The 14,186-nt window shown below is 37.3% G+C and overlaps 2 protein-coding genes across 2 annotated transcripts; both read left to right on the forward strand.

Annotated features, from left to right (window-relative positions):
* Positions 1-216: 216 nt before the first annotated feature.
* Positions 217-8,541, forward strand: LOC144089979 (uncharacterized). The gene is made up of 9 exons (XM_077621251.1): positions 217-381; positions 3,104-3,274; positions 3,349-3,487; positions 4,000-4,088; positions 4,657-4,720; positions 5,054-5,142; positions 5,226-5,338; positions 6,644-6,800; positions 8,024-8,541. Exons 1-9 carry the CDS (start codon positions 342-344, stop codon positions 8,179-8,181), a joined length of 1,020 nt encoding a protein of 339 aa, XP_077477377.1. The 5' UTR covers positions 217-341; the 3' UTR covers positions 8,182-8,541.
* A 1,849-nt stretch (positions 8,542-10,390) lies between these two features.
* mrpl35 (mitochondrial ribosomal protein L35) lies at positions 10,391-14,072 on the forward strand. The gene is made up of 4 exons (XM_077620749.1): positions 10,391-10,472; positions 10,666-10,837; positions 12,695-12,839; positions 12,905-14,072. The coding sequence occupies exons 1-4, from the start codon at positions 10,406-10,408 to the stop codon at positions 13,091-13,093; spliced, it is 573 nt and encodes a 190-aa protein (XP_077476875.1). The 5' UTR covers positions 10,391-10,405; the 3' UTR covers positions 13,094-14,072.
* The last annotated feature ends 114 nt before the right edge of the window (positions 14,073-14,186 follow it).

A 14,186-nucleotide genomic window follows, 5' to 3' on the forward strand; every position in this document is an offset into this window, starting at 1 on the left:
TCTTTATTAATATTTTTTTGTCTGCTCATACAGTGGTAGTCTTGGATCAAAGTGCTGGGAAAGTGTGATGTGTGGTAAAATGCCCCTCGAATGGATTTGTTCTTGCACGTTAGCACTCCTGCTGGAAGCCTTCGATAAAAAGTCCATTTACACGGAATTCCCCCTCCTTTTCCCTTCTAAAGCAAAATCACATGATGTGTATTTTGTCACATGATGGCGTCGAGAGGACTAGCAAACTTCACCAGAGGAAGGTAACGCAGTTGTCAGTGATTTGTCAAGCACTAGATGATGCTGTAGATGAATTTTGCTGAGGAAAAAAGTTGCGGACCATCAAGAGGAGGATGGCCCCTCTGCCCCTCATCTTTGCCTTTAGCTTCATTGGTGAGTATCTAATCTCATCTAAGAATTGGAAACCTGTGTAATTTATTTGCTCTTGATTTTTATGTATTATATTACATAATGTAATGCACAAAAATATGGATGCATGATACATCATTCGCCGCCTCGTGGTATAGAGGTTCGCTCGCCCGACTTCGGTGTGGGCATGAGTGGGCTCAATTCCCGCTGGTGGTGGTATGATTGGGGGAGCGGATGGTTGTTTATCTCTCTCTGTGCCCTGCGGCTGACTGGCGACCAGTCTAGGGTGTCGTCTACCTTTCGTCTACATCACAAGTGTCAAAGTGGCGGCCCAGTGGCCAAATCTGGCCCGCCGCATCATTTTGTGTGGCCCGGGAAAGTAAATCCTGAGTGCCGACTTTCTGTTTTAGGATCAAATTAAAATGAAGAGTATAGATGTATATTAAATTTCCTCATTTTTCCCCTTTTAAATCAATAATTGTAATTTTTTCATCCATTTTTTTCTGTGCTTTTAGTTCAAAAATCATTTTGTAAAATCTAAAAATATATTAAAAAAGCTAAAATAAACATTGTTTTAGATCAGGGGTCGGGAACCTTTTTGACGAAGAGCCACAAACAATTCATATTTTCCAATGTTATTCCTTGTGAGCCATACTATGAATTTAAAAGTCAAAATACATACATGTAAACAAGTGCCTTTTCAATTTTTTTTTGTAATTTCACCCCTTTTAAAGTGGAAAAAAAAAATATTTTTTTAAAAGACTCATGCTGTTGCTAATCAATGAGAGGATGCATTCCAGAAGCGTCTACTGCAAAAAAATGAAGATTAAAGCAGTTCTAGATGTAATATCTCAGTTCTGTCACCAGCAATTTCCATATTTTAGCTCACAGGTTAGCAAAGAGCCAGATGCACCCATCAAAAGAGCCACATGTGGCTCCCGAGCCATAGGTTCCCTACCCCTGTTTTAGATCTATAAAAAATGAATATTCAGGAGTTTTAATCCAGTTCTTTTAATCCATTTCAACAAAAAAAAATCTAAATATTAAATCTAAAATGGTCCGGCCCACGTGAAATCAAGTTGACGTTAAAGTGGTCCTCAAACCAACCCGAGTCTGACACCCCTGGTCTACACCGTTAATGGCAGGGAAACATGATCACACAATGCCAGTTCAAACGGAATTGATGTCTATAACTGCCAAAAGGCTTCATTGGTGTGCCTCATTTTTTTCAGTTGCATTTGCGACTATAGATTCATATTTTGAGAATTGTTGACAATCCATCTCTGACTCCAAATCACATGATCCTTCCGCTCTCTGAGTAACTGCTTTTCTCGAGGAAGATGGCTCCCACTCAAGCACATGGCTAATGTGATTACTCACACAATGTGCCCTCTTGTCTGGCTGATGTGCTTATATTAAACCTCCTGGCTCCATATTTTTAGCATGGATACAAAAAAAAAGAAACATTTGAGATTGATTTTAAACCCCAGTTGGCGGTTGGGTTGCGTTGCATCCAGTTGCAAACGACAACAAATCCAGCAGATTCTTTCTGGATTGTTGCATTTTGGTACTCCACCCATACTAATGTTAAATACTATATAAACTAGTAAACAAGTCTGGCCCATTTGGCTTTGGCACGCTAATCAAAGTGTTTTGCTTGTATTGTGTTGCTCGGGTTGTGTAGCTTGTCACACATATGTGTGACTTCTGGATGTGACCCTGGTGTTTGCTTTCTAAACAGTTGTTCCTGGGTACTACAGTTGTTGTAGGCTTAGCAGGAGACCAGTATCATAAAACTATTCTTGACCTCCAATAGAAGGAAAAAAAGCCACACAGTATGTGGAAAGTTTCTTCTAAACTGAAATACCCACTGATCTTTAAATCAATACCCTCTTTTGCTTGCTGAGAAAGGATTTTAAAAGGAGTCTGATCAGAAGTCGTCGTTCTTGCAATAAAGCCACGTGGGTATGAGAACCATCTTGTATGTCTTTGTCTGTTGTCCCCCCCAAAAAAACAGAAAACGAGCACGTGGTTTTGTAGATCTGAAGTCAAAAACGAACAACGCTAATACTGACAAAGATGCCTGATAGTGTAGAGCAGGGGTGGCAGACTCGGGTTGGTTGGCAGGCCGCGTTAACGTCAACTCGATTTCATGGACCATTTTAGATATAATATTTAGATATATATTTTTTTATAAATGGATTAAAAGAACTGGATTAAAATCCCTGAATATTCCGTTTTTTTATAGATCTAACAGTGTTTATTTTAGCTTTTTTTAAATATATTTTTAGATTTTACAATGATTTTTGAACTAAAAACAGAAAAAATGATTTAAAAATTACAACTATTGATTTAAAAGGGGGAAAATCAGGAAATGTAATATACATCTATACTCTTCATTTGAATTTGATCCTAAAACAGAAAGTCGGCACTCATGATTTACTTTCCCGGGCCACACAAAATGATGCTGCGGGCCAGATTTGGCCCCTGGGCCGCCACTTTGACACATGTGGTGTAGAGGTTCCCTTGTCTGTCTTCTGTGCGGTCAAATGTGGGATTAATTCCCGCTGGTGGCGGTCTGATTATGAGTGCATGTGGTCATGTGTCTCTGTGTGTCTGGCGACCAGTCTCGGATGTAGTCTGCCTTTTGCCTGAAGTCAGCTGGGATAGGCTCCTGCAACCCTTACAAGGATGCACGACACGAAAGATGAATAAACACCCAACATTGCTACTGTTTGTTTTGCAGGCATGGTGATGAGTCAGACAACATCAACTCCTGCTACTCTTATCACCTCTCTGGTGGAAAACGCCACTGTTGTGACGCCAACTCCTGCTCTCAGCAGCACCACCCCCAGCTGCTCCACATACAACACTTCCAACTGTGAGCCCTGTGCTCCCGGATCACAGTATGACAATCGTGAGTGATTTTTCTTGATCGTTTTGGGGTAGAGGTGCCAAGAACTGATGCTTTTTTTGGGACTGTATTCTTAGGGACCCTGCTGTGCATGTGCTGCCCTGAACCTGGGCTGTGTCTATTTCCTGGAGCCTGCCTACCATGCGCGATTGGCTTTTATCAGCCACTGGCTGGACAGCAGCTGTGTCTGCCCTGTCGACAAGGCTTCTACACTAAGTAAGACAATTGGCGGCTGCAATTTTTTTTTTTTTTAAACGGTGGTCATATTTCATACAAAACAGTGTTCAAAAGTACAATGGAATTTAATTTCTATAACAGCTTCCTTTTACATGGACAATATTCACACTCGTTCAAGTGAGGCCTTGACTTATGAGTTAAACTTATTCCATGAACCGTGCTCATAAGTCAAATCAACTTTCATTATGGAAATGAATAGAAACGTTCTGAATTCGTTCTCCGTCATCAATATAGCAATTTGCCATCCTTGCCTTCTTTTACCTTTTGGCGGTGTAAATTAACAGTAAGTTTTGCTAAGTGGACATTTAAAAAAAACCTGGGATAGCAATGAATGAGTTAAACTAATGTTAACTATTGATTAGATGTTCGTTGTAGTAACCATGCACGTTGCCTACTTATTTATATACATAAACATGAGTATATGAGGGTGTGGGTAATTTAATTTACATATATCATGAAAAGGATTCACATTGTTAATCATTTTTCGGCAGTTTCACTGGGAGTCCACTGTGTCACCCGTGCCCCACTGGATCCTTCAATAACAACACTGGTGCAGGCAGTTGTGAAAGTTGCTCCCCAGGTAGGTGTTTAGATAATAAATAATTTAAAATGTATATATCACTCGTGTCAAAGTGGCGGCCCGGGGGCCAAATCTGGCCCGCTGCATCATTTTGTGTGGCCTGGGAATGTAAATCATGAGTCCTGACTTTCTGTTTTAGGATCAAATTAAAATGTAGAGTATAGATGTATATTACATTTCCTGATTCCCCCCTTTTAAATCAATAATTGTAATTTTTTAATCATTTTTTCTGTGTTTTTAGTTCAAAAATCATTTTGTAAAATCTAAAAATATATTTAAAAAAGCTAGTTTTAGATTTATAAAAAACTGAATATTCAGGGATTTTAATCCAGTTCTTTTAATCCATTTATTTTAAAAAAAATCTAAATATTACAGTCTGACACCCTTGGTATATATGTAATATGTATGTGTATATGTTTACAGTATATACATATATATATGTGTATTTATTGTGGTAGAAATTAGAAAAAATGATGTTTAAAATGCAAATTGCGTGACTCATGAACTAAATTGGATGAGTTTGATTACCCTAATTTGGGCAAAATCAAAATGACTATGCTACTTTCAGGTTTCTTCTCCTCGATGCACAGTTCCACATTGTGTGCACCGTGTTCAAGAGGGACTTTTTGCAAGTAAGTATTTGAATTCTCTACAAGACATGGGTTGTTGCAGCCAATTGGCCGAGTGTTTAGTGCGTCGGCCTCACAGTTCTGAGATCAAGGGTTCAATCCCAGGTGAATTTTGACCCTTCCGTATGCAGTTTGCATGTTTTCCTGGGGCTTTTGTGGGGTTTCTCTGAGTACTGCAGGTTTCTCCCACATGGCAAAAACATCCAGGATGGGCCGGTTGAACACTCTAAATTGCCCCCAAGTATGACAGAGAATGGTTGTCCGTCCACATTTTTTTAAAGGCATCATATCGAATCAAACTGCAATCAAAATACATCTTTTTTTCCTCTCTGATAGCTCGTCCGGGTGCTCCCAATGCCAGACGTGCCCTGGCGGGTCAGAGGCACTACAGGCCGCGGCAAAAGAGTGCACTCCGTGTCGTCCAGGTTTGGTCTCACTTACGAGATGATCCAGTAAACCATTGCAGACTGTAGGTTATAATGAGATCTACTTTTCTATTTTTGAACAGGCATGCATAAGGCTCCTCGTCAGACAATGTGTCAGATATGCAGCAGTGGGTTCTACCAGATCCACTGGGGCCAAGAAAGCTGTGATGTCTGCCCGGAAAACCATTACTGTCCAGTCAGTACTTCTCATTCTCTCTTTGGACTCACTGAAAAATAATTACTAACTAGTATATATAAATACATATGTGTGTCTGTATATTGTAAAAACATTATGGGCATTTTAACGACAAGTCATTCTTCAATTTTCTGCAGTTTTTGTCATCAGTAGGGTTGCTAAAGCCCAACTGATACTTTTATGGGTCACTTTCTTAAAGCATCGATTGCAAAGGATGGCGCTAGACGTCCAATCCAATGAGTTTGCTCCTCTCAGCCTAAAAGGATTAGACCACTAGTCAATGGCACTGAAACATGAGCATTCAGTCAGACCTCCCAGTTTAAATCAATTGAATTGAATGTTTTTATTATCATTATATAAGTAAAATGGGATTTAAAGCTTCACCACAAAGTCCACAAATAACAACAACAGTCAATAAATAACAATAAACAATCAATAAATAAGTAGTCATCATAAATAAGTAGTCACAACTAACACAGACAAACAAATAATCAAGAAATAATAATAAATAATTAACAAATGATAAAAAATAATAATAAATAATCAATAAATAATAATAAAAATATCAATAAATAATAATAAAAATATCAATAAATAAATATTCAATAAATAGTAATAAATAATCAATAAATAATAATAAATGGTCAATAAATAATAATAAATAATCAATAAATAATAATAAATAATAATGAATAATAAATAAATAATAATCAATAATCAATAAATAAGTAGTCATAATATTAAATAAGTAGTAGTCAACATGAATAAGTGGTCACATAAGTAAGTAGGTACAAAAATGACTAAAAAGGTTAGTCCCCTATTGAGTTTTAGTTATTAGTGACCATCAATGGATTAATTTTAGGGTACCTCAGCATCACCTCTTGTTGATTTTGGAGAATTTCCATGTTAATTCCTAGTGATTTTGAAGCATTTCTGGGTCACCTCCTGTACATTTTGAGTTATCTCAAATTTTTGGGGCAGGTATTGTAAAAAAAAAACACAAATTAGTTGTTTTTGGGCTGGTTCATGTTAAAAAAAAACAATGAAAATGAACAGAAGTATTTCCCTTAACATCTAATGTGCCAGTGAAAATATTTGTCACATTTTTTTTGCGAAGAGAATGAAAGTGAAATATATTTTGGGGGGGTCTTCCAGATTTATTTGGTATTTTAAAAACATACTTCAAGGATTCTTTTAATTTTTTAGATTTGGTCTCAGGGCAAGTAAACTTATTCAGAAACTGTATATTTTAGTACATGCTTGTGAATATCCGCCGTAAAAGCTTTGACTTCTTTTCCCCCCCAGAGTCCAGACGTGAATCCGATTCATTGTCCCAGTGATGCCTTCTGTCCAGAAGGGAGCTTGGCTCCGGGGTACTGCATGGAGACTTTCCTTCGCAAAGCAGGGGACACGTGTGAACTGGCCCCAGTCACCATTGCTTTATTAGTTATCGGAGGAGGGGGTACGTTTTCCATCTCAAAGTAACAATTTGGCATACAGCATTCTTCATCCAGGCTTGTGATTTCTCCAAATAAGGCTCTTTTATGTCCATCATACTAATTAGCTCAGGGGTGTCCAAACTCCAGCCCACTGCCCATTTTTTTAATGGCAGCAAATGATGAAAATATCAATGAATATGCCCCGCCAAGAAGCTTAAATTCATCTAACATTGCACTTCTCATCTTTAATGCTAGATGGAGCTAGTCACTTAAAGCTCATTATTAGAAAACTGTAGAATCTGAGTATTTTCTTTAAAAATAATTCAATTCTCTGTTTCCCAAAATGTGTTTTAGTAGTGTCATAATAGTAATTTTTTTAATATCCTCATATCTTTGGATTACCGTTTTTTCACGACTATAAGGCACACTTTAAAGTCTTACATTTTCTCCAAAATAGACAGGGCACCTTATAATCCAGTGTGATTTATATATGGGGAAAAAATGTGTCATTCACTGAGGGTGCGCCTTATAATGCAGTGCGCCTTATAGTCGTAAAAATAACGGTATTTTGTTTCTTGTAGTTCACTTCCATTGACAGTCATAGAAATGCAATCCATTTCAACTTGGGAAGTTGGTATTGAGTCATCATATCAAAATCCCATTGACGGCCATAACCGTCCAATCCAATTTGTATCGAACAATCGCTGCCATCCCTCCCATTGGAAAGATATCAAAAATCTATCGCCATCAATGGCAGCCAATGAGTTAATAGTGTTTCTTAACCAATGTGCCATGGGATATTATTACCTGAAGAAGGCACACATTTTAATACACAGAGAAAATTTGTATTATGAGATTAAAATTGAAATATGACAAACAATAAGTCCATATTGTAATATTAAAGTCATTTAGTCACTTATTTTTAATGTCACGTGAACTGGAAGTCGTTTGGTTACGCGGGCATCCATTTTTGGCGACAAAAAGTGAGAAAACAAAACTGCTTTTCACGTAATATTAAGAGATCTTGCCTGGAAAAAGGCATAAAATGACGAAAATTAAATCGCTACATTACTTATTTTTCCATCACATGAACCGGCAGTTCTTCTATTTACCAAGTAAAAGTGAAAAAATTTCAAGTTGACCCTTGCATCCTTTGTTTTAGGGTTAGGGTCCCGTTGAAAAAGTTTGGACACCCCTGAATTAGCTATTCCGTGGAGATTAGTCACATTTTTTCCTTTGGTTTCAGTGGCTCTACTCCTCATCATTCTAACGGTCCTACGCAAAATGAGAGACACTGACGGCGAGCTTAGTGTGTCCAGAGCACCGCTATTACGCAAAGAGAGGCCTCAAAGTCGCTACTACGGAATTCCCTGCGATGCAGAGCCCGTATACGCCGGCTGGTGAACCAAAAGATGGAACAAAAATGCACATACTGTCTGTACACACTTCCGAAACATGCGTCAGCTCCTGCCTGAGACGTTCTACTTTTAATAGGTTAACACATTTCAAACCCTCTCCTTTTCTTAGCGACTTTATTAGGAGCGTCAAGCTGCAAAAACAGATGCTTCTTTCTAACATAAAAAGCACTTCGATTTTTTTTTTTTTTTGAAATAGTTGCTTTTTTTTGCACTTATGCATAAGTTGCTCTTGGATGTGAATGCAATGCATTTCAATATATTTCTTTGTTTTCTCTCAGTGGGCTTTTTAGTAAAATTATATATATTTGTATGTTTTAGCAATAAATAAACAACTTACAACCTAGCATGTAATTTCATTTAAACCTAATTTCTTATTATTAGCGCACAGTTAATATTTTAAGTCACGTTCATAAAACCAAAAAAACAAAAAACTATACTCTATATCACATGTGTCAAAGGGGCGGCCCGGGGGCCAAATCTGGCCCACCGCATCATTTTGTGTGGCCCGGGAAAGTAAATCATGAGTGCTGACTTTCTGTTTTAGGATCAAATTAAAATGAAGAGTATAGATGTAGTATATTAAATTTCCTGATTTTCCCCCTTTTAAATCAATGATTGTAATTTTTTAATCGATTTTTTCTTCTTTTAGTTCAAAAATCATTTTTTAAAATCGAAAAATATATTTTAAAAAAGCTAAAATAAACATTGTTCTAGATCTAGAAAAAAACGGAATATTCAGGGATTTTAATCCAGTTCTTTAATCCATTTATATAAAAAAATCTAAATATTATATTTAAAATGGTCCGGCCCACATGAAATCAAGTTTACGTTAAAGTGGCCCGCGAACCAACCCGAGTCTGACCCCCTTGCTCTATATCATCATTTATTCATACAGGGGGTACTGGAGCCTGATCCAGGTCACAACAGGCTGCAGGCAGGGTACACTATGAATTGGTTGCCAGCCAATTGCAGGGCTGTATATCATTAATAACCAAATTCATCTTTTTAAAGATAATATTTGTAAATACAACACAATTGCTTATTTTAATTAGCCACACTAAAATTACCTACAAGTAATAATGAATTGGATCGCCATCTATGTTATGAAATGAGTTAAATACCATGAAAAACAAAAATAGCAGTTTTTAAGTACATCGTGTTTATCACGGCATTTTTTAAACCATGTGACAGCAATAAGTACGTCTGATAAAATTGGTTCCAACATGGTGACATTCATTACGCCGATTAGTTGTACTTGTTAAAAGTACATATTTGTGCCACAACAATTTTAGGGTTAGGCCAGTGTTTTGTCTACAACTGCACGTATGTATTTTAGAAAAGTCACTGAGCATGGTTAGGAACAGGTCTAGACTTTCCTGTGGGGAGTTTGCATGTTCTTCCCGAACTTGCATGGATTTTCTCCAGGTGCTCTGTTTTCATCCCACATCCCCAAAACAGCCAAAGTAAGCTGGTTGAACACTTTAAATTGGCCCTAGGTATGAGTGTGAATGGTTGTCTGTCTTTTTGTGCCCTCAGATTGGCCTGCCACCAATTCAAGGTGGCCTCCGCCTAGTGCCTGAAATCGGCTGGCATAAGCCTCCCTTGCGAGGATAAGCAGTATGGAAAATAAATGAATGGAGTAAATGATCGAGGGATGAATTGTTGCTAGGCAGAATTAAAACGGGAGGGGGCAGTAATGCTTCGACCAACTTGAAACCTCCAGAGATTACACAGAAAATAAAAAGATGCCAGGGTTATTAAAAAAACGATATAAAATGAACGACATAGAAACGGGAAAACAATTTAAGCGTTTTAGCAAATTTATTTTCAGACGAAGATATAAAAACAATAATAATAATATAATAATAATAATAATAATAATAATAATAATAATAATAATAATAATAATAATAATAATAACAATAATGATAACAATAATGATAACAATAATAATAACAATAATAATAATAATAACTACAATAATAATAATAATAATAATAGTAATAATAATAACTTGCGTTCCATTGTGTCCTTGAAAACTAAATATAGGATTCACCGTTTGCGAATATACAACGTTTGGAGAACGTCGCAAGAAAAATAGTAAGGTTGATTTAAAAAATTTCGTTTTCAAGTGGGGCGTCCCACCTTGCAAAATTTAAAAATCCAAGTAAACTTAAATGTATCAAATGCGTATAATCATAATTGTCCCGATGGCGCTTTATAGTGACGTCATATCCAAAGAAAACATGGCGGCCTACGTGGCAAGGAAACTGACTGGTATGCAACATAACATTTTGACCTTTATCGCGGTTTTTTCACCCATAATTTTGTAAACATTTACTATGTGGTATTAAATCGTGGTGTCATGTAGTGTCCATTGATTCAATATTGCTATTCTCGCACGGAAAACAGTTTGCTAGCGGCAGCGACTTTCTTCTCGTGTTGACATATTGTCCTTCGGCTTGGCCAGGTTTGCTGAAGTCGCCGCTATCCTTCACTCTGTATGGCCGGACGGCAAATATTGCTCAGCTTTCGGGCTTCTTCCGTGCTGTTCATCCCTTCACTGTCCCCGCGGCCCCAGGCACACGCTCCTCTCTACCTGCTACAGCCTGTCGACTACCCGAATTCGGTCTGCTCCAACGGTAACAACTCATCTTATCCACAACTTATCTTTCTGTATGCCAGTTTTGGACTAGGGCTAGATTAATGGATCACGGGCTAAGTACAGGCCGTAGTACAGTTATAACCTGCACGAAATAATAATAATAATAACAACCATAGTACCATCAAACTAACAACCATAATAGTGCTGTGTAAGGGCCATTTAATATCATGATATCCTTTATATATTATTTTGTCTCATCTCATTTTCTGAACCGCTTTATCCTCATTAGGGTCGCGGGGGGTGCTGGAGCCTATCCCAGCTGACTTCGGGCCAGAGGCGGGGGACACCCTGAATCGGTGGCCAGCCGATTGCGGGGCACAAGGAGACGGACAACCATTCACACACACACCCATACCTAGGGGCAATTAGATAGAGAGTCCAATCAGCCTACCATGCATGTTTTTGGAATGTGGGAGGAAACCCACGCAGAGCCCGGGGAGAACATGCAAACTCCACCACACAGGTGGACATGGTCTGGATTTGAACCCAGGACCCCAGAGCTGTGAGGCAGTCGCGCTAACCACTCACCCCAACAGGCCGCCCTCAATTATTTTGTGAAAAAAAATTACAATTATGACAGCCCACCCTCACTATTTTTGAATTGACATTAGTACTTCTGTTGCTGTAACCAAAAACTATTCCATATAGACAAAATATTCTACCTAATATTAGCACAACAGTAATGCTGCACCCAAAAACTATCCAATGTAAACATAAAGAGCACATTTAAACTAATCCACTAACACTCGTGACTATAGATTTTGATCTTTTAAACTGCTGTATATTAAGGCAGCATATCAGTAAGAATGCATTAATATTGCTATTAGAACAAATTGTGTTATCTTTATGAATGTGGTGCTACTTTCAATTGTCTTCCATGCATTGCTCATGTAAGCCAATTGCTAAGTATTTAGATTAGATTAGATTATAATTTTATTTCATCCGTATTCGGGGAATTTCCGTGGTTGCAGTAGCAAGACAGACACACAAGACATTGTAGACCTAGGTAAAAAAATAGCTTTTAAATCATATTTTGGACAGTTTTTTTGCACAAATTTTCTTTTTTCAGCACCAATATCCTTACTTTTCCATTTGCCCTCTTCTGGGCCGTGGTTGGGGGTTAATATAGTCCTCAATATGAAGAAAAATCAGTAAATGTCGCTAACTTTTATGAATTTCGGGGTGAGTGAAGCAGTGTTGGAGGAAAAACACAGGTGAGTTTAGGTGCACAAACAGAAAATTTTATGACAAGGTGCTTCACAAAGGTCTAGTGGAAGGGTGTCAAACTCGGGTTGGTTCGCGGGCCGCATTAACGTCAACGCCATTTCATGTGGGCCGGACCATTTTAGATCTAATATCTAGATTTTTTTAATTTTTTTAAAATTGGATTAAAAGAACTGGATCAAAAGCCCTAAATAGTCCGTTTTTATAGATTTAAAGCAATGTTTACTTGAGCTTTTTTTTCTTAGTATTGGAAAATGTCTTTTAATCATTTTTTTTATTTCAAATGGAAACAAAATATTTTTTTAAAGTGGAAAACGGAAAATATTTGTATATTTATTTTGAGATTTTACAAAATGCTTTTTGACCTAAAAACACAAAAGAAAAAAATTTGATTAAAAATTGCAATGATTGATTTTAAAAAGGGGACAATCAGGAAATTTAACATACATCTATACTCCATTTTAATTTGATCCTAAAAAAGAAAGTCGGCACTCATGATTGACTTTCTCGGGCCGGACAAAACGATGCAGCGGGCCACATTTGGCCCCCGGGCCGGCACTTTGACACCTGTGGCCTAGTGTGTATGTAATATGTCCATTCTCATTTGCAGGGTATCTGCTTTTATTCCACCTTTGAGCCAGCAGCCCAACAGAAGTCTCACATATTACAGCATTAAGAAGGGAAAGAGGAAGTCAGTCAAGTCAGTTACCGAGCGGTTCATGCGGCTACATTGCGGTCTATGGATTCGACGCAAGGTACCGTTTTATTTCTCTTTTTGCTTAAAAAGGCTATTCATCTCTTGCCCTTTGCCCCTATACAGGCTGGATACAAGAAGAAACTGTGGAAGAAGAACCCAGCGAGGCGAAAGCGACTAAGGGAGCATGTTTTTTGTAACAAAACACAGAGTAAACTGTTAGATAAAATGACAACTCGGTTTTGGAGAAGGAGGAACTGGTATGTGGATGATCCGTACCTGAAGTACCATGACAGAAACAATCTCAAGGTTTAATTTACACTTTGGAATCTTGTCTTTTTTTTGTAACTAGTCCACAAAGAAAGAAATAATGAGGTCAGTTACATAAAACATTTGCTTCATGTTTATTTTTCCAACAATAAACCATATCACATTACTGTTGCTACTTGTACATGTAGCAGACATCAATTTGAAGTCATGTTATTCTGGCCTGCCAGAACAAAAACGTGAAATAAACCCTGCAAAGTGGAAGCATTTGAATAATCACCTTTGGATTCACACATGAATTCACTTAGGAAATTTATTTGAGGCAAGGCAGGGGAGACATTTTTGTCCTGTGGCATCCATTTATAAAATCTTACCATTGACACAATAAAGTTTATGAACAGACGTGATGAAACACTCAAAAATGTTTATTATTGTACATTTGCAGATGAAATGTTTTGGTTTTTCTTTTAATTTCCACTCAAATTGAGGGGAGGGCCCAATGAAATTATGTCGTATGTGTAATTTTGCCTATTTTTTAACTAACTAATGTGTTTTCTGAGCACAAATTTTGAACTTTTATCTGGAAATTTTTGAATAGTGATACTATTAAAGCTGAAACACATTAATACCATTATATATTAAAAGAATAATGTGAATGACAGGTGTATCTACATGTAGTGAATGGTGTGTAAACAAGACTATTGTACCTGAGAAGCTATTGTTTCAGCATAAAAGAGGACAAGAACATTACTACTGTGCAAATCAACAACTAACAGTGATATTTAAATGTGGCAAAGGCTCAGTAACGTGAAGAAAAAAACACTGAGGGATATCAGGGAAAACCCAGTAATACTGAATTATGTCCCAAATAGTCCTTCATAAAGCATGAAAGTGTGCATCTACAATACTGTCCATGTTAATGTTGGGAATCTGCAAAATATTCCTTAAGAATTCCACAGTAGAGATGCTTAGGAAGTAGTAGAGGTCAGTGATTTTGAATAAAAATACAACAAAACTCACTGAAATATTTTGATTTGCATTATACAGCCTTTTAAATGGTAACCAATAAAAGGTGGTAAATTGACAAAACAGCTTTGATGACTAAATAAAACAATAAATGCGACTACAGCACAGGTGCATC

This window comes from Stigmatopora argus, chromosome 15 (assembly GCF_051989625.1).
Source record: "Stigmatopora argus isolate UIUO_Sarg chromosome 15, RoL_Sarg_1.0, whole genome shotgun sequence".
NCBI lineage: Eukaryota > Metazoa > Chordata > Actinopteri > Syngnathiformes > Syngnathidae > Stigmatopora > Stigmatopora argus.